Source organism: Physeter macrocephalus, chromosome 8 (genome assembly GCF_002837175.3).
Source record: "Physeter macrocephalus isolate SW-GA chromosome 8, ASM283717v5, whole genome shotgun sequence".
In the NCBI taxonomy this organism is placed as follows: domain Eukaryota; kingdom Metazoa; phylum Chordata; class Mammalia; order Artiodactyla; family Physeteridae; genus Physeter; species Physeter macrocephalus.
The window spans coordinates 153992018-154017453 of record NC_041221.1 but is presented as its reverse complement, the minus strand read 5'-3'; the positions used below and the strand labels follow the sequence as shown (position 1 = coordinate 154017453).

The 25436-nt window shown below is 39.6% G+C and overlaps 1 protein-coding gene and 1 pseudogene across 1 annotated transcript in view; one reads left to right on the top strand and one right to left on the bottom strand.

The window, feature by feature from the left end:
* TTC1 (tetratricopeptide repeat domain 1) overlaps positions 1-20400 on the bottom strand; it is a 54409-nt gene extending 34009 nt beyond the window's left edge. Inside the window, exons 1-2 of the mRNA XM_007104693.4 lie at positions 20309-20400; positions 18887-19251 (exon numbers count right to left, since the gene is read on the bottom strand). Coding sequence (XP_007104755.1) covers positions 18887-19219 — 333 coding nt within the window. The 5' untranslated portion in view covers positions 19220-19251; positions 20309-20400. The remainder of the gene's footprint in view (positions 1-18886; positions 19252-20308) is intronic.
* On the top strand, positions 6081-6690 carry LOC102985123 (60S ribosomal protein L13a-like; annotated as a pseudogene).
* Positions 20401-25436: the final 5036 nt, after the last annotated feature.

The window sequence follows — 25436 nt, the reverse complement described above, 5'->3', positions numbered from 1 at the left end:
AAACTGAAAGCATTTCCTCTAAGATCAGGAACAAGACAAGGATGTCCACTCTCACACTATTATTCAACATAGTTTTTGAAGTCCTAGCCACAGCAATAGGAGAAGAAAAATAAATAAAAGGAATCCAAATTGGAAAAGAAGAAGTAAAACTGTCACTGTTTGCAATGAAGAGATATGCCATGTTCATGGATTGGGAGAATCAATATTGTGAAAATGACTATACTACCCAAAGCAATCTACAGATTCAATGCAATCCCTATCAAATTACCAATGGCAGTTTTTATGGAACTAGCACAAAAAATCTTAAAATTTCTATGGAGACACAAAAGACCCTGAAAAGCCAAAGCAGTCTTGAGGGAAAAAAACGCAGCTGGAGGAATCAGACTCCCTGACTTCAGACTATACTACAAAACTACAGTAATCAAGACAGTATGGTACTGGCACAGAAAAAGAAACATAGATCAATGGAACAAGATAGAAAGTCCAGAGATAAACCCACGCACCGATGGTCAACTAATCTATGACAAAGGAGGCAAGGATATACAATGGAAAAAAGACTGTCTTCAATAAGTGGTGCTGGGAAAACTGGACAGCTACATGTAAAAGAATGAAATTAGAACACTCCCTAACACCACACACAAAAATAAACTCAAAATGGGTTAAAGACCTAAATGTAAGACCAGACACTATAAAACTCTTAGAGGAAAACATAAGAAGAACACTCTGACACAAATCACAGCAAGATCTTTCTTGATCCACTTCCTAGGGTAATGGAAATAAGAACAAAAATAAACAAATGGGACCTAATGAAACTTAAAAGCTTTTGCACAGCAATATACACTGGAATATTACTCAGCCATAAAAAGGAAAGAAATTGGGTCACTTGTAGAGACATGGATGGATCTAGAGACTGTCTTACAGAGTGAAGTAAGTCAGAAAGAGAAAAACAAATATCATATATTAATGCGTGTATGTGGAACCTAGAAAAATGGTACAGATCAACCGGTTTGCAGGGCAGAAGTTGAGATACAGATGTAGAGAACAAACATATGGACACCAAAGGGGGAAAGCCATGTGTGGGTGGGGATGGTGGTGTGATGATTGGGCGATTGGGATTGACATGTATACACTGATGTGTATAAAAAGAATACTCTACCCAGGGACTTCCCTGGTGGTGCAGTGGTTAAGAATCTGTCTTGCAATGCAGGGGACGCTGGTTCGATCCCTGGTCAGGGAACTAAGAGCCCAAATGCCGGCGCGCCACAACTAGAGAGCCCATGTGCCACAACTACAGAGCCCACATGCTCTGGAGCCCACGCACAACTATAAAGAAGCCCGTGTGCCACAACAAAAGATCCCATGTGCCACAGCTAAGACCCGATGCAGGCAAAAATAAATAAATAAATAAAAATTTTAAAAAAATAATAATAAAAAAAGAATACCCAGCAAGGCTCTCATTCATATTTGACAGAGATATCAAAATCTTTACAGACAAGCAGAAGCTAAGAGAATTTAGCACCACCAATCCGGCTTTACAACAAATGCTAAAGAAACTCCTCTAACTCCCAGAAAATGGGAACTGCATTTGAAAGTAAGAGCCCAGCAACTTAAAACAACCTTTTATGTATATAGACTGCTATATCAAAACCTCATGGGAACTGCAAACCAAAAAACTACGATACACACACAAAAAAGAAAAAGCAATCCAAACACAACACTAAAGATAGTCATCAAATCACAAGAGACCTACAAAAACAAAAAGACCTGCAAAAATCAAAAACAATTAAGAAAATGGCAATACGAATGTACATATCAATAATTACCTTAAATATATATAAAAAAATTAGAAATGAAAAAGAAGTTACCACTGACACCACCGACTATACTACAAAGCTACAGTCATCAAAACAGGATGGTACTGGCACAAAAACAGAAATATATATCAACAGAACAGGAAAGAAAGCCCAGAGATAAACCCATGCACCTATGGTCACCTACTCTATAACAAAGGAGGTAAGAATACACAATGGAGAAAAGACAGTGTCTTCAGTAAGTGGTGCTGGGAAAACTGGACAGCTAAATGTAAAAGAATGAAATTAGAACACTCCCTAACACCATACACAAAAATAAACTCAAAATGGATTAAAGACATAAATGTAAGGCCAGACACTATAAAACTCTTAGAGGAAAACACAGGCAGAACACTCTTGGACACAAATCACAGCAAGATCTTTTTTGATCAATCTCCTAGAGGAATGAAAATAAAAACAAAAATAAACAAATGGGACCTAATGAAACTTAAAAGTTTTTGCACAGCAAAGGAAACCATAAACAAAATGAAAAGACAACCCACAGAATGGGAGAAAATATCTGCACTCAATGTCAATGACAAGGGATTTATCTCCAAAATATACAAACAACTTATGCAGCTCACTATCAAAAAAACCCCAAGGGCTTCCCTGGTGGCGCAGTGGTTGAGAGTCCACCTGCCGATGCAGGGGACACGGGTTTGTGCCCCAGTCTGGGAAGATCCCACATGCCGTGGAGTGGCTAGGCCCGTGAGCCATGGCCGCTGAGCCTGCACGTCCAGAACCTGTGCTCCGCAACAGGAGAGGCCACAACAGTGAGAGGCCCGCGTACCGCAAAAAAAAAAAAAAAAAAAAAACCCCAAACAAACCAATCAAAAAATGGGTGGAATATATAAATAGACATTTCTCCAAAGAAGACATACAGATAGCCATACTAAGTGAAGTAAGTCAGACAGAGAAAGACAAGTATCATATGATATCACTTATATGTGAAATCTAACAAAAAATGATACAAATGAACTTATTTACAAAACAGAAACACACTCATAGACGTAGAAAACAAACTTATGGTTACCAAAGGGAAAAAGGGGGCAGGAAGGGATAAATTAGGAGTTTGGGATTAACATATACACACTACTATATATAAAATAGGTAGCTAATAAGGACTGACTGTATAGCACAGGGTACTCTACTCAATATTCTGTGGTGACCTATATGGGAAAAGAATCTGAAAAAGAATGGCTATATATATATATATATATATATAAATATATATATAAAAAAATATATATAAAACTGATTCACTTTGCTGTACACCTGAAACTAACACAACATTGTAAATCAACTAAACTCCATAAAAATTTTAAAAAATTAAGATGATGTTAAAAAAAAAAGCAGCTATAAACAATTTGTTGAAAAACTAAAAGGAATGTGTTTAAAGACTTAAATGAGCATGATGACAATGATTAAAAAAGAGAATCATGAAAAAGGGACAGAAATTATTTTTAAAAAAACAAAACAAGAAAACAAAGATGAAAAGTTCAATAACTGAAATAAAAAATTCATAGATGGGCTCAACAGATTTGCATTTGCATGAGAAATAAGTAAACTTGAAGTTAGAGCAACAGACATCCAATGTGAAGAACTAAAGGCAGAAAAAAAGATGGAAAAAAATGAACAGATCCTTCATAATATATGTGATAAGAGTCCCAGAAGAAGAGAGACAGAACAGATATTTGAAAAACAATGACTGAAAATCTCAAAACCGTGGTGAAAAATGTTAATCTAAAGATCCAAGAAGCTCAGCGAACCCCAAGTATGTAGATCCATATCTAGAGACACCCAGAGTCAAATTATTCAAAGACAAAGAGAAAATCTGAACACAATGAAATTAAAAACAACTTATCAGGTATAGGGGAACAGCAAAACTATTAATACCTGATTTCTTACCAAAAACAATGAAGCCCAGAGGCAGGGTAATGACACATTCAAAATGGTAAAAGAAAAAAGACTGTCAATCAACAATTAGATATTTAGCAAGACCATACCTCAAAACGAAAGCAAAATAAAGACATTCACAGATAAAGAGAGAGAATTTGCTGCTACCATACCTGCCTTACAAGACATACTAAAGAAGTCCTTTGGACTGAAAGGAGATGGTAAATTTTCATGAAGAAATGAAGATAATTAGAAATGGTAAATACATCAAAGGCTCTATAAATGCTATTTTCTTTCTTCTTTTAATTTCTTTAAAAGGCAGAAAGATTTATAAGATAGTAATTATAACACTATATGGTTGGGTTTACAAAATATATTGATATAATATATGATGATGGTAGCACAAAGGAGGGGGGAGGAAATGGAGCTATACTGAAGCAAAGTTTCTATTTTTTACTGGAATTACGTAGCATTAAAGTAGACTGTAATAAGATACGTAGTGTAAACCATAGAGCAACCACTAGGAAACTTTGGCTAAGAAACAGATGGTTAAAAAATCAAAAGTATTAAAATGATACACTAAAAGAATTAACACAAAAGAAGGCAGTGAAAGAAACAGGAATAAAAAAGACATGAGACATGCAGAAGACAAAATGGCTGATATAAATATAACCATGTCAATAGCACAATGTGAAAGGACTAAACACTCTAACAGCAGAGACTGTCAGACTGGAATCAAGAAGATCCAACCATATGCTATCTATAAGACACACTTTAGATTCAAAGACACAGATAGGGTGAAAATAAAAGGATGTAAAAAATATATCATGCAAACAGTTAACCATAAAAGAAAGAGTGGCTGTCTTAGTCAGTTTGGGCTGCTATCAACAAAAGTACCAAAGACTGGTGGCTTATAACCAACAAACATTCTGGAGGCTGGAAGTCTAAGATCAAGGGACTGGCAGATTCACTGTCTGGTGAAGGCCTGCTTCCTGGATTATAGGGGTATTCTCACCATAGCCTCACATGGCAGAATGGTCAAGGGAGCTCTCTTTGATCTCTTATTAGGGCACTAATCCCATTTATGAGTGCTCTACCCTCATGACCTAATAATTTTCCAAAGGCTCCATCTCAATACCATCACAATGGGAGTTAGTTTTGAAGATGTAAATTTTGGGAGGATTAAAACATTTAGTCTATAGCAGTGCCTATAGAAGTATGAGACAAAATAGTTTTTTAAAAAAGAGATATTGCTAGAGACAAAAAAGGAACATTTCATGATGATAAAGGAGTCAATAACTCAAGAAAATATAACATGTATATAAATGTATATGCACTTAACGGCAGTTACAAAATACACAAAGAGGACAAACTGCCAAGAACCTCAGAAACTTCCCATGTGCCCCTTCCAAATTTGTAATACCCTCTCTCTCACACCAAGCTCATATCCCCAAGCAAACACTCAATTTGTTCTTCATAAATTAACTTGAAGGATAATTTATGGATTATTGACTGAGGTTAGCATAATTCTAAAAATTTGTAATATTCATTTATGCTTGCCACCTTGGGGGAAATGTGTCCAAAAATGACTCTTAAGAGATCTTAGAGGTTCCAGACCCCTCAGCATTTTGCAGTCTACACTCACGTTGAATTCTGACTTAGCTACAACTAACACTTTGAGTGTTTTAATGTGCTAGCCATTTAATCCTTACAACAACTTTGTGAGACAGGTACTATTATTATCCCACTTTACATCAAGTTAAATAATGGAGCTAGGACAGATCTGTCTAACCTTTTATGCTTTTAACCATACGACTATATTGTCTTCCACAGGTATGGAAACAAAGGATTGTTCGCAGGAAGAAGTAACTGAGCAAGGCACAGGAACTTCTGCAAAAAGGTAATAAGCACAGAGCTTATGTTTCACTGTCCTAAAGAAAAAGTGACTTAAAATTCCCTTGCTACCAAGAATTAGGGCACTTGAAAAGATGACACTGCTCTAGAACATGTCATCAAGTCCCAGAGATCTGATGTTTAGTCATTCTGAGGTAGGTTTATGTTAAAAATAAACCTCTACCTCACTGAATCAGGGATTTGCACCACAGGTCTTGGGTTTTTCTTCTACAGTTAATCCAAGGCTATTTTCCACTGAGTTAGCAAAATGGATTCCTTGCAGATGGATGAATTCAATCTGCAAGTGTTTAAAACTTATTCTTTGCCTTTACAAATACAGGGATGCTCGGGATCTTTTATTTTATTCTGTTTTCCAGGAAATTATTTTCTTGTGTCATCGGGTAAAAGAAATTCACATGCTTTCCCAGGCGGCTGCTGAAGATGGCGGAGGGGCAGGTCCTGCTGCTCGATGGCCGAGGCCATCTCCTGGGCCGCCTGGCGACCATCATGGCCGAGCACGTGCTTCTGGGTCAAAAGGTGGTGGTTGTGCGCTGTGAGGGCATCAACATTTCTGGTAATTTCTACAGAAACAAGTGGAAGTACCTGGCCTTCCCCCGCAAGCGCATGAACACCAAGCCCTCCCGCGGCCCCTTCCACTTCCGAGCCCCCAGTCGCATCTTCGGGCGGACAGTGCGAGGCATGCTGCCCCACAAGACCAAGCGAGGCCAGGCCACTCTGGACCGCCTCTAGATGTCTGAAGGGATCCCGCCACTCTATGACAAGAAAAAGCGGCTGGCAGTTCCCACCGCCCTCAAGGTTGTGCGCCTGAAGCCCACGCGGAAGTTTGCCTACCTAGGGCGCCTGGTTCATGAGGTTGGCTGGAAGTACCAAGCAGTAACAGCCGCCCTGGGGGAGAAGAGAAAGGACAAGGCCAAGATCCATTACCGGAAAAAGAGGCAGCTCACGAGGCTACGGAAGCAGGCCGAAAAGAACACAGAGAAGAAAACTGACAAATTCAGAGGTCCTCAAGACCCATGGATTCCTAGTCTGAGCCCAATAAAATTGACTGTTTATTCTTCATGCTTGCGGGGGGAGGCCTGCCCTTCCACCATCACCACCTTAGGATGTGGGGGACCCCCAGGGGCTGCCATCCAGGTGCCACAGGCAGCCTGGGGCTTAGAAGACTGATATAGCGAAGGGGCCTTAGCCACTGCTGTTTAAGAAAGGCCTTTTTAAAAACTTTTTAAAAGTTATAAGGGCTGTGAAGGCGTAATTTGCCTGTGACCTGTTCATTCATGAGAGTTTTAGGACATGGGCAGCTAGAACCACCAGTGCTGTCCTAATACTGGCAAAAGTGAGCTGGAAGACCTAATTGGAAGGGACCCCCGCATCGCTTACAGGGAGTCTGTTTAAGCTTCCCACGTGGTCGGATACTATACTCTGCAGCTGGTAGGATGTGAGAGAATGCTTGGGCAGCACGAGTCTGGGGTTCTAAAACGTGTTTATGGAAGGGAAATACAGCCCAAGGGGTCACAGGCATAGCCCTTGTGTTAGTCTTCCCTATATTTTGTGAGCCAAAACTAATAATTTATTTTTAAAGGAAAAAAAAAAAAGAAATTCACATGACATGGGGAACAGTACTTTCTTAAAGATGAAAGAATTGAAATATATCGCAGAAAACCATCTCAACAGCATGCTTCTTACTTCTATACTAATCAATTCTCCAGTTATTTTGAAATTTTACTACCACACAAATCTCTGGTGTCCCAGTCTGCGTCTAAATGAGGTTCTCTGTTTTGACAAATAATGCCACTATAAACTAAGTTAGGTTTTAAATGATTATCTGACAAACAGGAAGAAGGTAAGCATTTCGGAAAGGATACAAACTTGGTCTTAGTTGATACTAAAATTTAACTAGATCACTGAGGCAAAGATGGACTTTTAAAAACAGTGCTGGGAGAAGTTGGTAGTCATTTATAAAAAGATAAAATTAGATTGCTATGTCACACCATACACAAGAATAAACTCCATGTGGATTTCAGACCTAAATGTAAAAAGTGAACCCATATAAGTACTAGAAAAAAACAGGTGAATTCCTTTTTAAGCTCAGTTGTTGGAATGGCTTTCTGTGACTCAAAATCCTAGAGAACTCCAACTGATATAACTTTAAATACTGGCGTAACCTGGCAAAAATGTCAGAAGGTGTTCACCCATTCCCTTATCAATCATAAAACAAACACTCTCCACCGGAGACCCACTCAAGGAAATGGCTGGCTAGGGATATTCCCTATACTTTAGGTCAGTGAACACAACATAAACACACTTGACTTGGAACTTAAAAGTGTATATCCCTTCTAACATTATTTCATTATTAAATGATAAAAATTTGCACTTGCAAAAAATTTTTTACATTAAAAAAATCTTCTCTTAACACGTTACCGACCGGGGGATTTTTGCAGAAACTAATACCTGTGGCCAGCAATTTGTTATGTAAGTGAACATTGAAACAGCCGCACTTGAGTAAATATCAACAACTTTTTTTGCACTTTATTTGAAACTTTGTACATGTCTTACTAAGGTATTCTAATATTTTGTTAGCGTGTGACAACAGTACATCAGGCACCTCTGTGCAGGGGAACAGAACATCTATTACAAATATACCGGGTTTCACTGCACTTTCCCCTGGAAGAGCAGACTCTACACTTTCTGGCGGCATTTTTTTTTTTTTTTTAGTCCTGTGGGTATCATTTCCTCTAGAATATGTTCTTTTATTTTACCTGATAGTCGACAAGGTGGATCTTTGCGGGGGACTCTTTTAGAAATGCCACAAGAAGGACTAGGTGCGGGACTACCACTACATTCACCAGCATGGCCAGTTACCCATTCGCTAGCTACTGCTAACAAAAATTGCTTATAAGTCATTTTATTCTGTGCATTAAAGCTACAATAAATCTTCAACGCATTGAATAAACTGCAATTACTCAAATAGAAACCCACTTTCTTATACCATTTTCGAGTTTTCTGGAAGATATGGAAGTTTGTCAGATATTGATCAGACTGATCAACTCCTTTCATATATTTATAATACTCTGATATATAAGTGGGCTTAGTTATCTGATGGCCAGTCCTCCTGTCTTCCTTTCCTGTAGATGCCATGGAGGCGTCATGAATAGTTGTCACCATGTAGGCTAGCCTCTTGTCTTTCCATAGAAGAATCAGTTCTCCCTTCCGCAAGAATGTCATTTCTCCCCGCTGTAGGTTTTTAGATTTCTCCTTTAATTGGTTTGGTAGACCACGATTCTCACTTATAGCCCCACAAACTCTGGTTTTATTTTTCAACAATATTTCAGATGTGGACACACTGTTGTAAATCCCAAGGTTGCATATATATCCAGTTTCACTTTCCCTAACCATGCTGACCAGAATTCCATGTTTTGTAAGTTTTCTGGGATTATAGGTTTTGAATCTGCATCATCCTCTCCACTTTCATTGCGTCATCAAGTGATAGCTCTTGTTTGGGTATATAGATTGACTGGAACTTTGGTAGAAAATAATCCAAAAGAGGTTTAACTTTTGAAATTCTGTCTGCAGGAAGTGGATTTCCGAGTTATAGTTAAAGTGAAGAAACGTCATTATTTGTTCGAAACTTCTTCTCGTCATAATCTTTGGAAAGATAGGTGTTTCATGTAAGGGATCAGTCGACCAATATTCTTTCCAGTGTGACTTTCTTATTTGTCCCATCAAAATTATTAATTCAAGAAACTTCTTCATGTCACTATTGGTCACATCAGTCCATTTTAAAGCCTCATCATACTTTTTATATGATTTTTCATTCTGTTGGTGATTCAAGTTTGTTTGAGAAGCGACCAACTCGGAAAAGTCATTACCAAAAATTATTTCACTAACACTTTGTTGGTGATTATATTCAACAGTTACACCTGACACACCTGTAAAGTCTTCTAATTTTCGTGAAATGTTGTCTTCAATCCACTCTTCTGTAAAAGCAAAGGAGCATTCTCCAGCACCGTAAGTTTCATTTTCACTTTCCGTGTTAGAATCAATCACTAAGGTTTTTTCTCTTTTTATTGGTCTAATACTCACATCATCTGAATCAGAACTATACTCTGAAGAACTATCATCTTCTGAGACACTAGTATATATGTCGCTCGGACAATCAGAGAAAGTATCTGCATAAAATTCACTGAAAAATTCTTCTTCATTCAAAACTTCACGATGCGTCATTTTAAAAAATCTTATGGTAATAAACTTGCGTTTATAATATACACAAGGTTGGAACAAAAACCTAACGGAGCAAAATGTGAATGATAACGGCAATCATAAGTTGTGTAATGAACCCTTGATCAATTTAAGCTCTAACAACTTAGCATGGTGATATTAATTAACTGCATCATTCTCTAAAAACATATTGATACGTCTCTGGTCAATAACATTCAGGTAACAAAAATGTATTAATATGTCTCTGGTCAATAATGTGTTAATTAAATAATTCTACAGTGAGCACGTGTTTAATAGACAACAGGGAGAAAAACAAGAGGTTCACACCAGCAAGTTAATTTCCATACTGTAACTCTATCAGCAGCTATCTGCTTCCCCCTGCAGCTTTGTAAAGTAACTGGTACAAAATAAAACTTGGCACAAACTTAGCACAGTAAGCAGAGATCAATCACATCTGGGTAAAAAGGATGATTAAAAAAAGCTACACACTTGCTAAAAGGCTGTAAAGTGGAAGCATATGCAACAAAACTTTCTGCTTCAGTCCTATTTAGGGGGGATAAGGAAACCTCAAACTCAAAGGGCTAGGGACACCAGTCCTACAAATTATTCTGAAGGGAATTCTTTACCATTAAAAAGGGAACAAAAGCTTCAGTTTTGTTTTCTTTGAAATCAGACATCACTTGCTTTACAGATTTAGACACACTTGCTCTTTCCACAAGTCATTTTTACTAGTCCACTAGGAGTTTGGAGGGAGAATCTCTAGATTTCAGTAGTAGTTAGAACCTGACTCTCATTAAGCCTTACCCTTCTGAGGAAAGATGACTGATCTTGGAAATACTTCCCTGTTTCTTAACTCAGAAAATCCCATCTCCCAAAACTCAATTTAACAGAAATAAATTTTCTTATTTTGGTACTGCTTAAATTCTGCCCAACAACTCTTTCTTTAAGTTTTTTAGACCTTGAGCACAGATCAGGGTAAAAGAAAATATCCTATTATTAAGCTCTTCTGATGCTGGATCGAGTCACTATACAGGTTAATCAATACTTCTTGTTTGGGAAGCTTAGTCATCTGTGTCCATCTAGCCCTCTGTCTCCCAAAGCGTGGCCACAGTTCTACCTGAACCAAAATGACCTGGGAGATAAGCAACAAGGATTTACTGTATAGCATAGGGAATTATATTCAATATCTTGTAATAACCTATAATGGAATATAATCAAGAAAAAATATAACTGAATCATTTTGCTGTATACCTGAAACTAACACAATATGTAAATCAACTATACTTCAATAAAAAAAAAAAAAAAACAAAAAAAACCTGAGGATGCTTATTAACAAAGTAGATTCCTGGCTGCCGCCTCACAAATCTGTGGTATCAAACACGTCTGAGGGCTTTGCATGTTTAGTAAGTTTTCTGTGATTCTCAGACACAATTAAGTTTGACAACCACTGATCTACACAAAGAGATCTTCCTTAATAAACACCAGAAACACTGAATGCCATTACCTTTTCTATCAGCAGACAACTTCCAAATGTTTTAGGGTAAAAACAGCCCTTACTTCCCCTGGTTTAAACTCAGAATCAGAAATCTAAGGTCCCTTCCTTAGAGACTGTCATACAGAGTGAAGTCAGAAAGAGAAAAACAAATATTGTATATTAACGCATATATGTGGAATCTAGAAAAATGGTACAGATGAACCTGTTTGCAAGGTAGAAATAGAGACACAGATGTAGAGAACAAACATATGGACACCAAGGGGGGAAAGCTGGGGCGGGGGAGGTGGTGGTGGGATGAATTGGGAGATTGGGATTGACATATGTACACTAATATGTATAAAGTAGATAATTAATAAGAACCTGCTATATAAAAAAATTAATTAAGAAAAAATCTAAGGTCCCTTCCAGTTCTTAAATTCTAGGATTTTATTTAATGACTTGCCAATAGCACTCATTAAACTCAATACTGGTAAACTCTAAGAAATTGGTAAATATGGCAACCTTAGTTCAAAAGGATGCCCATTAGAAATGAAATTAAAGGGAAACAACAAATCAGAAAGGGTTTTCTCATGAGGTTAACAGAATATGCAGGCCACTATAGAAAAGTTACTGAAAACTTTCTGGAAGCAACCAAGAGAATTGTTCCCTGCAAACATGTCCATTGTTACAACAACACTGATAGGATTATGAAAATATTGCAATGAGGCAGGAGAAACAAGGAAATCAAAAGGATTACGTAATGTGGGATTTAAGAAAAATGAGAGTGAATGGGGCAAAGACTGATATAGAACTTTGGCACTAAACCAATACTTCAATAATGGCTCCTGTTTAAAGACTAAACAGCCTTAAAGGAAAAAACAATCCTTTACAGTTTCAGAACCTAAGGAAAACGTTTTAAAATCCCAGAAACCATATGTTGTGAGCCCATGTTCACCAAGCAACAGACTTTTGTATCCATTACTTAACTGGATCTATGTATTTGTAAATGAACACTATGTGCCAACAACTGGCACCAGGGAGGCAAATCCATTAAAAGGACGAAATCTGCATTTGGGCTTACAAATAAAAAAACTTTTTCATTTGCAAGCAAGAATTAAATCACCAGAGCCCAGAAGAACTCCAAGTCCCTCCATCATCTCCCTATTTGTAAAGGGCATCACCAGCTACCCAGTAGCCAAAGCCAAGGAATCATGCTTATTTCTCACTCCAGCCCTCCCAACTGAATCCAGTATGTCTCGTCAACTCCACTTCCAAAATGTAGCCTGAAATCATTCACTTACCTTCACTCGATCCACAGTTCAAGCTACCATCATCTTCGCCCAGCCCGCCACGTTAGGCCCTGGCTGGTCCCTGTGCTCCACTCTGCCCGCACACCCTGCGTTCTCTGCACAACCACCGGAATTCTCTTAATAAGATGGAAATGACTTTCGTCTTTCCGCTGGCTTAACTACCCATCTGTTTCCTACTACTCTTGGAAAAAACTTCAGATCCCTTACCATGGCTCACAAAGTGTTCCATCATCAGACCCTCTCTTACTTCATCCCCCGATTCTCTTCCTTAATCATTATGCTCCCGCTAATAGCCCTTCCACTCCTCGCATGCCAAGAATACAGCCAAACCTGTAGGGCCTTTATACTAACTGCTCCCCTTCTATGGAATATTTTCCTCTCAGATACACATCTGACTCCTTTTCCCCTCCAAGTCTTTCCTGAAATAGCACCTCCCCAGAGAGGCCTTTCCTGACCAACCAATTTTAAGTAGTCCCGCCCATGCTTCCAACTCCCATACCTTCTTCACTTCATCTTATCATTCCCCCCACCCCACCCATACCAACTAGAATATACATATGAGAGATGTGTGTCTTATTCACCACTGTACTCCTAAGTGCCTCAAACAATGCCTGGCATGTGGAAGAAATGCAAACATTCCTTGAATAAATGAATGATAAAATCTCTGTAATTTGTAAGACCAATTACTGGCCCTCATGGGACAGAGAAAACATTATTCAGCTATTTAATGAAGGAAGACTATGTGCAAGGCCCCATGACAGTGGTCCTCAAACTTTAGTGTGTGCACAAGAACAACCAGAGAATTTATATGTGAGGCGTAAGAACCCCATTTTGACAAGCAGCCCACAAAACATGATTCTCTTACATCAATACCACCACAATGCAGTATATTCTATAGGTCCCCAAACTATAAGCAACTTTGTATCAGAATATTATTATAGCAATAATTCTCATCTGCTACCCGGTATGTCTTCCTCAGCCAAGCCTTTAAGAATCACTTATCTGGGGCTTCCCTGGTGGCGCAGTGGTTGAGAATCTGCCTGCCAATGCAGGGGACACAGGTTCGAGCCCTGGTTTGGGAAGATCTGACATGCCACGGAGCAACTAGGCCCGTGCGCCACAACTACTGAGCCTGTGCGTCTGGAGCCTGTGCTCCGCAACAAGAGAGGCCGCGACAGTGAGAGGCCCCGATCACCGCAACTAGAGAAAGCCCTCACACAGAAACGAAAACCCAACACAGCCAAAAAAAAAAAAAAAAAAAAAAATCACTTATTTGCTTTGTAGATCTAGTACATCTCAAATGTAAGCTAAAATCCTATTCCTCTGGGTAGTCATATCTACATTTAAGGTTTCAGAAATAGTTAAGATTGCTGCTGAAACAAACACACACATAGTGCTTTCCTTAAGAGATTTTGCCAGTTTTAACTGAATCTTAACTGCCTTCCTCCTCTGTTACTCTTGATCTGCTGAGAACTGGCACCCTCTTGAGCCTGTATCATCTTCTCAGGCACAGGGCAAGTCAAGTCAGCTTGAATAACAGGCTTTAGCTATTAATACTTGATACATTTAGTAATATGTATATCCTATGATAGCATATCTTTCCCAAATCCTCAAAGGTCAGCTTTATGTGCTTTTTTTTTTTTTTAGTAGAAGGTCCATCCTGGTTGTAAAGAATCAAATTTTTATTTATTTATATTCTCAAATTGGAATAACTTTTGCTGTTGTTGATCATAAATGCAATACATGCTTACCATAAAAAAGCAAACGTTACAAAATTATATTAAATATAAATGAAAACTTCCCAATAATCACACCCTTTAGAGCGACTCACTTTATATAATTTGGTGTATATCCGACCAAACTTTCATGTATAAACATTTTCACACAGGTTTTTAACTTAAAAGGAATCATCACTGACTGTTCCATAACCTACTATAAAAAGAAAACACCTGGGTGTCTCCTCTACTCTCAACACTCACTCTGGACACTTCTGTGACCAAATGTGTAGGAGTTTCTCCCACACCAAGCAACTCCAGCTCTGCAGTGGACTCCAACCAATGTCCTACACTTTAACTCAATTCTGACACTATCTACCTAGAGAGAGGGTCAGACCCTACAGGTTAAGAGCTGAGTTCCACAAGACTGGCTCCATCCTCACTTCAGATACCAACTGCAAGTCCAGGTTGTCATTTCTGCTTTTTTTGGTCTGTTTATATATTTTTTCTTTTTTTCCTGAAGTATAGTTGATGTACAATAAGTTACATAAAAGGTGTACAACATAGTGATCCACAATTTTTAAAGATTATACCCCATTTATAATTATTATAAAATTTTGGCTATATTCCCTGTGTTGCACAATATATCCCCGTAGCTTATTTATTTTGCATATAATAGTTTGTACCTATTTTTTTTTTTTTTTTTTTTTTCTGGTACGTGGGCCTCTCACTGCTGTGGTCTCTCCCGTTGCGGAGCACAGGCTCCGGACGCGCAGGCTCAGCGGCCACAGCTCACGGGCCCAGCCGCTCCGCGGCACGTGGGATCCTCCCGGACCAGGGCACGAACCCGTGTCCCCTGCATCGGCAGGCGAACTCTCAACCACTGCGCCACCAGGGAAGCCCAATAGTTTGTACCTCTTAATCCACTACTCCTATCTTGCTCCTCCCTCCTTCCCCTCCCCAATGGTAACCACTAATTTGTTTCCTGTATCTGTGAGTCTGTTTCTTTTTTGTTATATTCACTAGTTTATTTTTTAGATGCCACATATAAGTGATATCATACAGTATTTGTCTTTGTCTGACTTCTTTCACTTAGCATAATGCCCTCCAAGTCCATCCATGTTGTTGCAGTCACCTCTGCTTTTGATCCATGGGCTATAAGTTGGCGGCTTCCACGACCACCTCCTCACGTTCAATTAATTTGCTAGAGCTGCTCACAGAACTCAGGAAAGCAGTTTACTTATTAGATTACCACTTTACTATAAAGGACATAACTCAGGAACAGTCAGATGGAAGAGATGCATAAGGCAAGGTATGTGGGAAGGGGCACTGAGCCTCCATGCTCTATGGACGTGCACCCTCCCTCCACCTATACGTGTTCACCAACTACGAAGCTCTCTGAACCCAATCCTTTCAGGTTTTTATGGAGGCTTCATTAAGTAAGCATGATTGATTAATCACTGGTCATTAGTGATTAACTCAACCTTCAGCCCCTCTCCCTTCCCCAGAGATGGGGGTGGAGTGGAGTGAGGCTGAGAGCTCTAAACTCTGACAACTAGACCTCATCCTTAGGGGCTTTCCAAAAGTCATCGCATTAACATTAACTTAGGTATGGTTGAAAGAGGCTTGTTATGAGTAACAAAATGAACCTTCATCTCTTTCCACCTAGGAAATCCTAAAGGTTTTAGGAACTCTGTGCCAGGAACTGGACAAACACCAAATACATATTTATTATAAATCATCACACCTGCTTAACACATTTAACATTCAGGCATTACTCCATGCCAATACTAATATTTATCTCTTTAATGACTACATTGTACACTACCACATAAATATGCCAAAAATGTTTAAAGTAATACCCTCTGTTCAACATTAGTTCTAGTTTTCTAAAATTTCTAAAATTATGAATGATCCTGCAATGTATCTTTATATATACACCTATACATATTTTTAATAACTTCCTTAAAATAAGTGACTAGAAGAGAACCAGGTTTCAAGCTGTACTGTCTACTATGGTACTCACTAGCCACGTGTGACCACTTAAATTAACTAAAATAAAAAATTTAAAAATTCATTTTATCAGTTGTACTAGCCACATTTCAACTGCTCAATAGCCAGATGACTGTTAAAATGTGGTAGCCAATGGCCAGTGGCTACCATATTGGACAGTGTAGATACAGAACATTCCCATCATTGCACAAGGTTCCACTGGTAGCCCTGATCTAGAGAATTGTTCATATAAAAATTTGATATCTGTACCCCATAGAAATGATGTAGCAATCCAAACTCCCAATATTAGTACATGAATTCCTACCTCCTCTTCTTGTCAACATCAGATCAATGTTCTGATCTGAGAGATGAGACATAATGTTTTAATTTGCATTTGAAAATTATTAGTGAGGCTGAAAGTCTGCACATTTTGTGGCCATTTGTGTTTACTTTTGTTGTTGAATTATCTGAACTTTGTCTACTTTAAAAGAATCAAGCTTAAACATATCCTTTTCCCAATGACCCATAAAACCAAACCTTATGTGCAGGAGAGACATTTCTTCACCTGTTTTGCTGGTTTCCTAATATTAATTTCACAAAGATATTTATTAAAGCAGCATAAAAATAGCTAATACTACAATTGGGGTGAGTTACCCTGGTGTACACAGTTGTCAAAACTCACTGAGCGGGACTCCCTGGTGGCATAGTGGTTAAGAATCCGCCTGCCAATGCAGAGGACATGGGTTCGAGCCCTGGTCCGGGAAGATCCCACATGCCACGGAGCAACTAAGTCCGTGTGCCACAACTACTAAGCCCGTGCGCCTAGAACCCGTGCTCCGCAACAAGAGAAGCCACCACAATGAGAAGCCTGCGCACCGCAACGAAGAGCAGCTTCCACTCACCGCAACTAGAGAAAGCCTGCACGCAGTAACAAAAGACCCAACGCAGCACCCCCCCACTCCCCCCAAAAAACTCACTGAGTTGTACACATCAGAGCTTAAATAATTTCACAACATGTAAATTATACCTTAATTTTGATAATGGGAATGGAGAGCAGAGTATGTAACATTTTGAGGCAAACCACTCAATTGTCAAACTGATGGCAACCCACTATATCAGGGCGAAATACATTAAAGTATTAGAAAAGCATGGCTAACATTTTCACAGAGACGTTTAATCAATGTTTCTAAAAAGCCTGCGCCAGTGATGTGGAAGTTGAACCAAACACTCACTTTCTGGAAAATCATTGCCCTGATGTTACTGTACGGTACTTGATTTAATTTTCCGAGCCATTTCTGGTGAGGTCATTCATGAACTTGGCTCATTTTTGCCCTTCATCCTTCTCTTCTGGTAGCACACACTAACACAAAAGCTAATATATGCATGTTAAAACCAACAGATTTGATCATGAAAAGTGACTAAGGAAGGACACAGACAAGATGCTTTTCCTCACCTCCCACTACCTCCCCACTCCCATTCTTACACTGCACATTTACCATCTCAGTCCAGCACCAATCCATCATAACCTGTTCAGTGAGTGAGCTCTTCAGAGGCATAAGCCACAAATCTCATTCACGTTCTTTGCAAACCCAGATATTACAGTAACTCTTCAGGTGACCTTGCTTATGGGATCAGAAGGAAGGATATATGGAGGACACTAAGCCTCTCTTTCCCAAAGTGAAGGCTTGCTCAGTTACTAGCCCAGGGCAAAGTAGCAGGAAAGTGTGCATTTTATTAGGACATCTGCTTTGTAGAAGACAGCCGTTTTTGTTATTAAATTCTACATATTTTGGCTTTGGAATCAAGGAGATCTGGGTTTGAGAATCAGTTCTGCTATTTATTAGATATGTGATTTCAGGCAAGTTACTGTACTACTCTAAGCTGCTCTCTTTTGGGGATGTTAACAGTATATTTCATAGGCATGTTGTGAAGATTAAATGAAAACACAAGTAACATTTTAAGCCCAGTGGCTGGCACATCACTGGTGCTTAACAAATGATAGCTACCATCACACACAATTCTGTTCCTCAAGAACGAAATGTAAATGACACAGGTCCCAGTCACTGGTCTCTGTAGCCAAATCACCACCACCAGGAAATTCAGGCAGTCTTTTTGCTAACAATGGATTAACATAAACAAGCAGCATACCATAATTCTATAAAGCCTGACCAAAAATAGAGCCATTACAGGAATTTCAGCAGCCAACCACAGATCATTAAAAAAAGCTAAAAGATATATATATATATATATATATGTTAGAAACAATTACACAAGATGAACATAAGAACTCAAAGTTCACAGGAAAAAAAGGAAATTTCTTCGCTAAGCAGACACACTCAATGCTGCCCCACCATGCCACTGATTTACCTCAGATCCTTCACTACTAAAACAATAAACATACAGATGGGCAAGTCACTCTTTACCACAAATGAAGCAGTCTATGATAGAGCATCAGTCACATTTATTCACTTTAAAAAGCAGCTTACACGGCAGATCATGCACAATAAACAAAATAGTTACCTTTTTTTCTTCATCTGGCATGTTTTTTTCCAGTTCCATTAGGTATTCTTCATCTAGTTCAGAGGAATTCACATCATGATCAGGTTTGTTCTCAACCTTGTCCACTCCTGGCTCCTCCTTCTCAAATGAGGCACTTGCATCATGAAAGCACTCCTCTTCTCCTTGGTCCTCCTGGGGATGGGCCTCAACATCCCTGAGCAGCTTGCTCTGGGAATGGTGATCTTTGGCATTAGACACTGGAGGGTCAACACGCTCTGCTTCCGGGAGCTCTGTTACTTTCAAACCATTGAACAGATCCTCTGGAACCTTACAGTTTTCTGACTTCTCCCCCATGCTGAATCAGTGAGGGAGGTGAAGCTGAAACTCTGGGAAAGAGAAAACATGTTAGGTAATAGTATCTATCTATCAAATCCTACCTATCACACCTAAACAAACTTCTGCATCAAAGCCCAAATCACATCCTAACTTCCTTTCACTAGAATTAATTCATTTATATTCATATATAAAGGTTATCGTATGCCCATAAATAATGCCAAATGTAATTTTAACTGATACCCTTTTCAGAACTTCTTATAAGCAACGAGACACGGATTTTAATGTGATTCTTCCACTTTCCACTGCTCCCAGTTTGTCGGGGTAGCAAAAAATAGGCAGAAGCGAAAACAATGGCAAGAAAAATGAAGCGTCTCTAATTTTTATTCAGAACGAATAGCCAAGTCGTAAATAAGGAGCTACGGCCTGTCTTTCCAGCACCACCACACGAAGCTCAAAAGTAAGTTTCTGGTGGAGCTAAAAATACAATCCGTGCCAAAAGAATAATCATCAACTTCCCCCACATGCGTGTGGTAGAGTCAACGCAGGTTATAATGGGAGGCCCTGGCTCAGATGGTCCTAATCAGCATTCCTGAGGGGGTCAGAATCAGCCACGAAAAGCTTGGTTCTCAACCCCGGCTGCACAACGTTAACACCTGGGACGCTTTAGCAAGTTCTGCTGCCCAGATCTTATACTCCACAGATTCTGATTTGTTGCTCTGGCGTGGAGCCAGGGCATCTGTATCTTTAAAAAGGCAGCCCAGGTGATTCTCACGTGCAGCCAATTGAGAACCAGTGCTGTAGAAGCTGAGTCAGATCGTCAGCACCGCCGCCCTTCTGGTCGCAGTAAAATCACGCCAACGACCCTTGTGTTGCGACAAGAACCCGAATTCGCTCCAGCTCGTCCCAAGAAAACTTAAAACAGCACGATTTTATTACGGAGACGTTGCCTCCACAGCAACGTTTTGTTTCTCCCCGCTCCCAGGTCTAGTGGAAGAACACAGGGGTTTGAGGCCTCAGAGTTAAAGAGGGCCACCCCACCCTTCCCAAAGGTTCGTCCCGTAGCTGTGTCCCTCACCACCAAGAAACGAGACCCGTGGGGCTACTCACAGCTTCACAGCTCCTCTCGTCCTCACCCTCTTCGCCTCTGAGATCCTCTACTTCCGCTCAGTCAGATGCTCTTCCGTCGGCGCTGACCAATAGCGTCGCTGTTGGCAAAGCATCCTGGGAAATGTAGTAAAATCTCAGGGTGACTGGGCGTTGCTGTCGCTGTGTGACGTCATGTACGGGCTTAAATATGAGCGACGGTTGCCGTCTTGGGTTACGGCAAGAGCTCGCGCTACTACGCACTGCAGGAAAAAAAGGAAAAGAGAAAGGCTGTTTCTATGGTGTTCCTTTTACACCTCCGATATGACCTCTTTCTTGTCAGCTATGCTGTGTATAGTAGCATGAACTTGAAGCATGAACCTTGTCCAGAAATAAAGTTTTCCCTCTTATGTTTCTCAAAGTGTGTCTTTCAAGGGGTCTACCGCTAGATCAAAACAGTGTTGACAATAATACTAAGTTGTTATCTGCCTTTTCCATACTCCTTTTTTCATGAACGTACAATGGATTTTTCCAAAGGTTATGTGTCCTGTGATAGTGCAATTAACTGAACGCAGGAGTGATGAGACTCCAGATGTCTTCTATTAAGCCAGAGGTTTGCAAAAATGTAAAACAATGCCACTCTTCTCACTATATATATTTTTTTGTTTTGGAAAACATAGTATCTATAAAAAGATTATTTATGTTGCATATAATGGGTGTATTGTTATCTTAATTGACAAATTAACATTAGAATGTTTTCATTTCTACTAGTAAATATTGATAGGTATAACTCACATAAACAAAAGCTTTTCGTGGTTCTCAATAATATTCGAACTGCTTAAGGGTGAGGTAAGGAAGCTGGAATGCCAGCCTGTGTGTCTCAGTTCTGCTGCTTGCCAGCTGTGGACGCTGGGCAAGGATAATGATGATGACAATAATAATAACAGAACCCACCTCATAGGGCTGTGGATATTAAATGAGTTAACGTTTGCAAAGAAGTGAGAACAGTGCCTGGCATATAGAAAGTGCTGTGTTGTAAGCATTTGTTTTCAAATATGATAAAATATACATAACATAAATCTACCATTTTAACCTTTAAAAAAAACAATATTTGAGAGTGTTAAGCAGTCCTGGAACCAGAAGTGAACTGTTGGCCTATACGTTCATTCAAGAAATGTTTACTGAATGTTTATTAGACCCCAAGCACTGCCCACTAGGAATACAGAATTGAGATATCCCTTAAAGGTAGCCAGACATGTTACCAGCAAGAACAGCAGGGTATTAGTTAGTTTTCTATAATTCACAGAATCTATTGCAGAGGTAGCTGGGAGGGACTTTTTCCGAATGATATCAAATTTATTTCTTCAATTTATGTCTAAATGAGGTTATGCATACAGTTATATTTTTGTGTAAATCAAAAGCTTTAATATACTGAAAGTAAACATTAAAAATATATCAGAATTTTGGAAACCTTTTAATATTTCTTAATTTTCTAAATACAGCAAGAACTATAGAAAGGTAAGTGGTTAGGTCTTATCATCTTTAAGAAGTCCTGTTGGGCTTCCCTGGTGGTGCAGTGGTTGAGAGTCCGCCTGCCAATGCAGGGGACACGGGTTCGTGCCCCGGTCTGGGAAGATCCCACATGACACGGAGCGGCTGGGCCTGTGAGCCATGGCTGCTGAGCCTGCGCGTCTGGAGCCTGTGCTCCGCAACGGGAGAGGCCACAGCAGTGGGAGGCCCGCGTACCGCAAAAAAAAAAAAAAAAAAAAAGAAGTCCTGTTAATAAATTCTGGTGTGATAGAAAGGCTATAAATTTTAGAGCAAACTAAATAAGTAAATAAATAAGTTAAATAAATGCATTACAATGTCAGCTTCTTTACTAGCTGTCCAACTTTGGACAATAATTCCAGTAGCTAACCTTGATTGATTATGTGCTTATTAGGTGCTACATGCTGTGAAAAATGCTTTAGATGGATTATTTGATTATTTGAATTCTAATTCTGGCTCTGCCACTTGACTAGCTGTGTGAAATTGGGACAAATTACTTAATGCTTCTAAGCTTAATATATAAATTTACCTCATACGTAAAAACTGGGATGGGTAACAATGGTTCCTCCCTCTTTAGTTTTTTGGCAGAAAGAAATGATATAATCTAGAAGACAAGGACCCACAGGACTTGGCACATAATATTTAATGTGAGAGACAATAATAATATGTGACAGGGCTTGTGACAATAGCTGTGTACCGGAAACCTAATAAGAAACAGTCCCTGCCCTCCCCCATCCCAAGGAACTCACAGGCTAGTGGGGGAGGGGAAGGGGGGGAATAAAGGCACTACCGAGCCTAAAGGAAGAAGCAATCCATTCTTTTCTTTTAACATCAAGAAGAACAAACATCCAGTTGGACCAGCTTAGTAGATCTTCACTAATAAGATATTTGAGTTAGTCTGTTGAAAGAGGAATAATTCATCAAGAGGACAAAAACTGGAGAGGCTGAAGGACATCTTGAAAATATTCGGAGCATTCTGGGGAATGATAAGCAGTCAGATGTTGCTGAGGTAGAGAGCACAAAGCAAGAAGCATTTTTGGAGACGCAAGCCCACCAGTCAATTCTGGGAACCATGGAGATTTTGTCTCTTGGTGCTTACAACCCCTCTGGAAAAGGAAAAGAAATGTTTTTCATCTAGAGGGCAGTTCTGTTATTTTCCCAGCACAAAGACCATGTCTGTCTTGTTTACAGTTGCAAGGGGTCAGTGAACATCCTGTTATCACATGGGTGAATGATCCTCTTTCAGGAATTTATGGCCAAAACACTGAGTAACTCAGTGCTCTGATGGGTTGCGTAAGAAGCTTTTGAGACTTCTGGAATTTCCTTATACCACTGTTGTAAGAATTAAACACAGAAAGTGAAGGGCTTAAGATAGAAAAAAATACTTTAATATTAATAGCACTTAGCATGGCAAGTGCCCAATAAATATTTGCTGTTATTGTAATCATTATTATTAACGAAGGTGTTATAGTATTACCACTATTATGACCAATTGCTAATAGTAATAGTAATTTAATTATTACTTGTGTTACTAATGATAACCAATAATATTATTAATAGTGATAATATGTGTGGAGTTTTCATTCACCGCCCCCCCAGGCAAGGGACTGAGCACCTAAGTTTGTTGAAAGAATGGAAGCTGAACATGAATGAATGAATAATGAATGAATGAATGCTAGGCAGCATACTAGACCCTGTGGTGGGTACAGCAATAAATCTGGAGAGTAGCAAAATAATCATTTACTCTTTGCTTTTCTCCCTGGGGGGAGCAGCTGTGTGGTTTCTTAGTGGCACATGCCCATCTCTCAATCATAACGAGTTGCCCAGTTGGTCTGGGCCAGCTAGCTCTGGGCTGGGACCAGAGCAGGGACTACAAAGGGGGTAAGCAAGTCTCAGCAATGGGGAGAAGTGATGGAAGATACTAGAGAAGGAGTCTTATACTCAAGGGTGCTCCTCTGGGTCACTGGCATGGCAACGGGATTGTTGCCCAGTGTGGTGGTTAAGAGTGTAAGTTCTAGCGTCAGACTGCCTGGGTTTGAATCCCTGCTCTCCTCTTAGCAGCTGTGTGATATGATCCTGGACAAGTCACTAAACCTTAACACCTACCTCAGAAAGTTTCATGAAGCTTAAATGGGATAACGAACCTAAAACACTTTGTACAGACCCCGGCTCAAACTTTAACTGTGTTTTAAATTAAAGAAATTTATTTTAATTGCTTTGTGGAGAATCTGCAGGCAGAGATGGAAATCACTCCTGCCTCTCCCAGTGACTTATTTATGTACACACTGTACTAAAACTTTAGGAGGCTCTGTGCATCTATGCTCCCTGGAGCTAGAGATTGAAGTCTATGCTAGACTGATTCAGTCCTTTTTGTGCTCAATGTGAATATGTTAATACCACAAGGCTACTGAGCCCAGCTTTGGGGACAAAGCTTTACACTCTGGTATTCTCTAAGTCCTGGGCTCCTTCTCCCAGAGTTGGGGTGCTTGAATTTGCTAAAGCAGGGTCCAATATCCAGGAATAGTCAGGGATGTATATAAAAATATAATTAACATGTAGATACTGTATTCTTATAGTGTTTCCAAGGGATGCTATGGCTTTTTATTTTTTCCCAGTTCTAATTTTCAAATTGAGATTTCTTGATAGGAGACATAATCAAGAGTTAACATCCTGTGCATTTAAATTTCTAGATTTCTGATTCCCTGTGATCAGCATGTCCAATAGTGATAGATGTGAGACATGTATGTGTAACAGAGAAAAACAAAGCTGACCCCATGTTAGATCTATTCCTTTAGCTCTAACCCTTGTGCTCTGTCGCCTGTGCTTAGTCATGCTGGCTCTGTATCTTTGTAAAAGAATGTTGCCTATAGCCTGCAATAGACCAGACAGCTCATTCTCAAGGCTCTGACCTTTAAAGGTATAACACTTTCCCATTAAAAAGTTGCAGAACAGAGAATAACATTTGGCTTGTTGGAGACTTATAGAAACATTGTGACCACATCTATGTGGACAGCTGCAAGAATAAAGGATTTCTGGCATCAAGAAGTTTGCAACAGCTAGCCACACCCCCTCCCCTTTTAGTAAAAAAGAAGCCTGAATTTTAACTCAGGTAAGATGGTTCTTTGGGACACTAGTCCACCATCTTCTTGGTCTGCTGGCTTTCTGAATAAAGTCACTATTGCTTGCCCCAACACCTCGTCTCTCGATTTACTGGCCTGTCGTGTGGTGAGCAGTACAACCTTGGACTTGGTAATGTATGCAATTTTTAAAGTTCTAGCAGGGGGCTTCCTTGGTGGCACAGTGGTTAAGAATCTGCCTGCCAATGCAGGGGACACAGGTTCAAGCCCTGGTCCGGGAAGATCCCACGTGCTGCATAGTAAGTAAGCCTGCGAGCCACAACTACTGAAGCCCGCGCGCCTAGAGCCCGTGCTGCACAACCGGAGAAGCCATGGCAATGAGAAGCCCGCGCACTGCAACGAAGAGTAACCCCCGCTCACCGCAACTAGAGAAAAGCCTGCGCACACCAACGGAGACCCAACGCAGCCAAAATAAATAAATTAATTAATTTAAAAAAAACTTGAATCTGCACTCAGATTTCATAAAA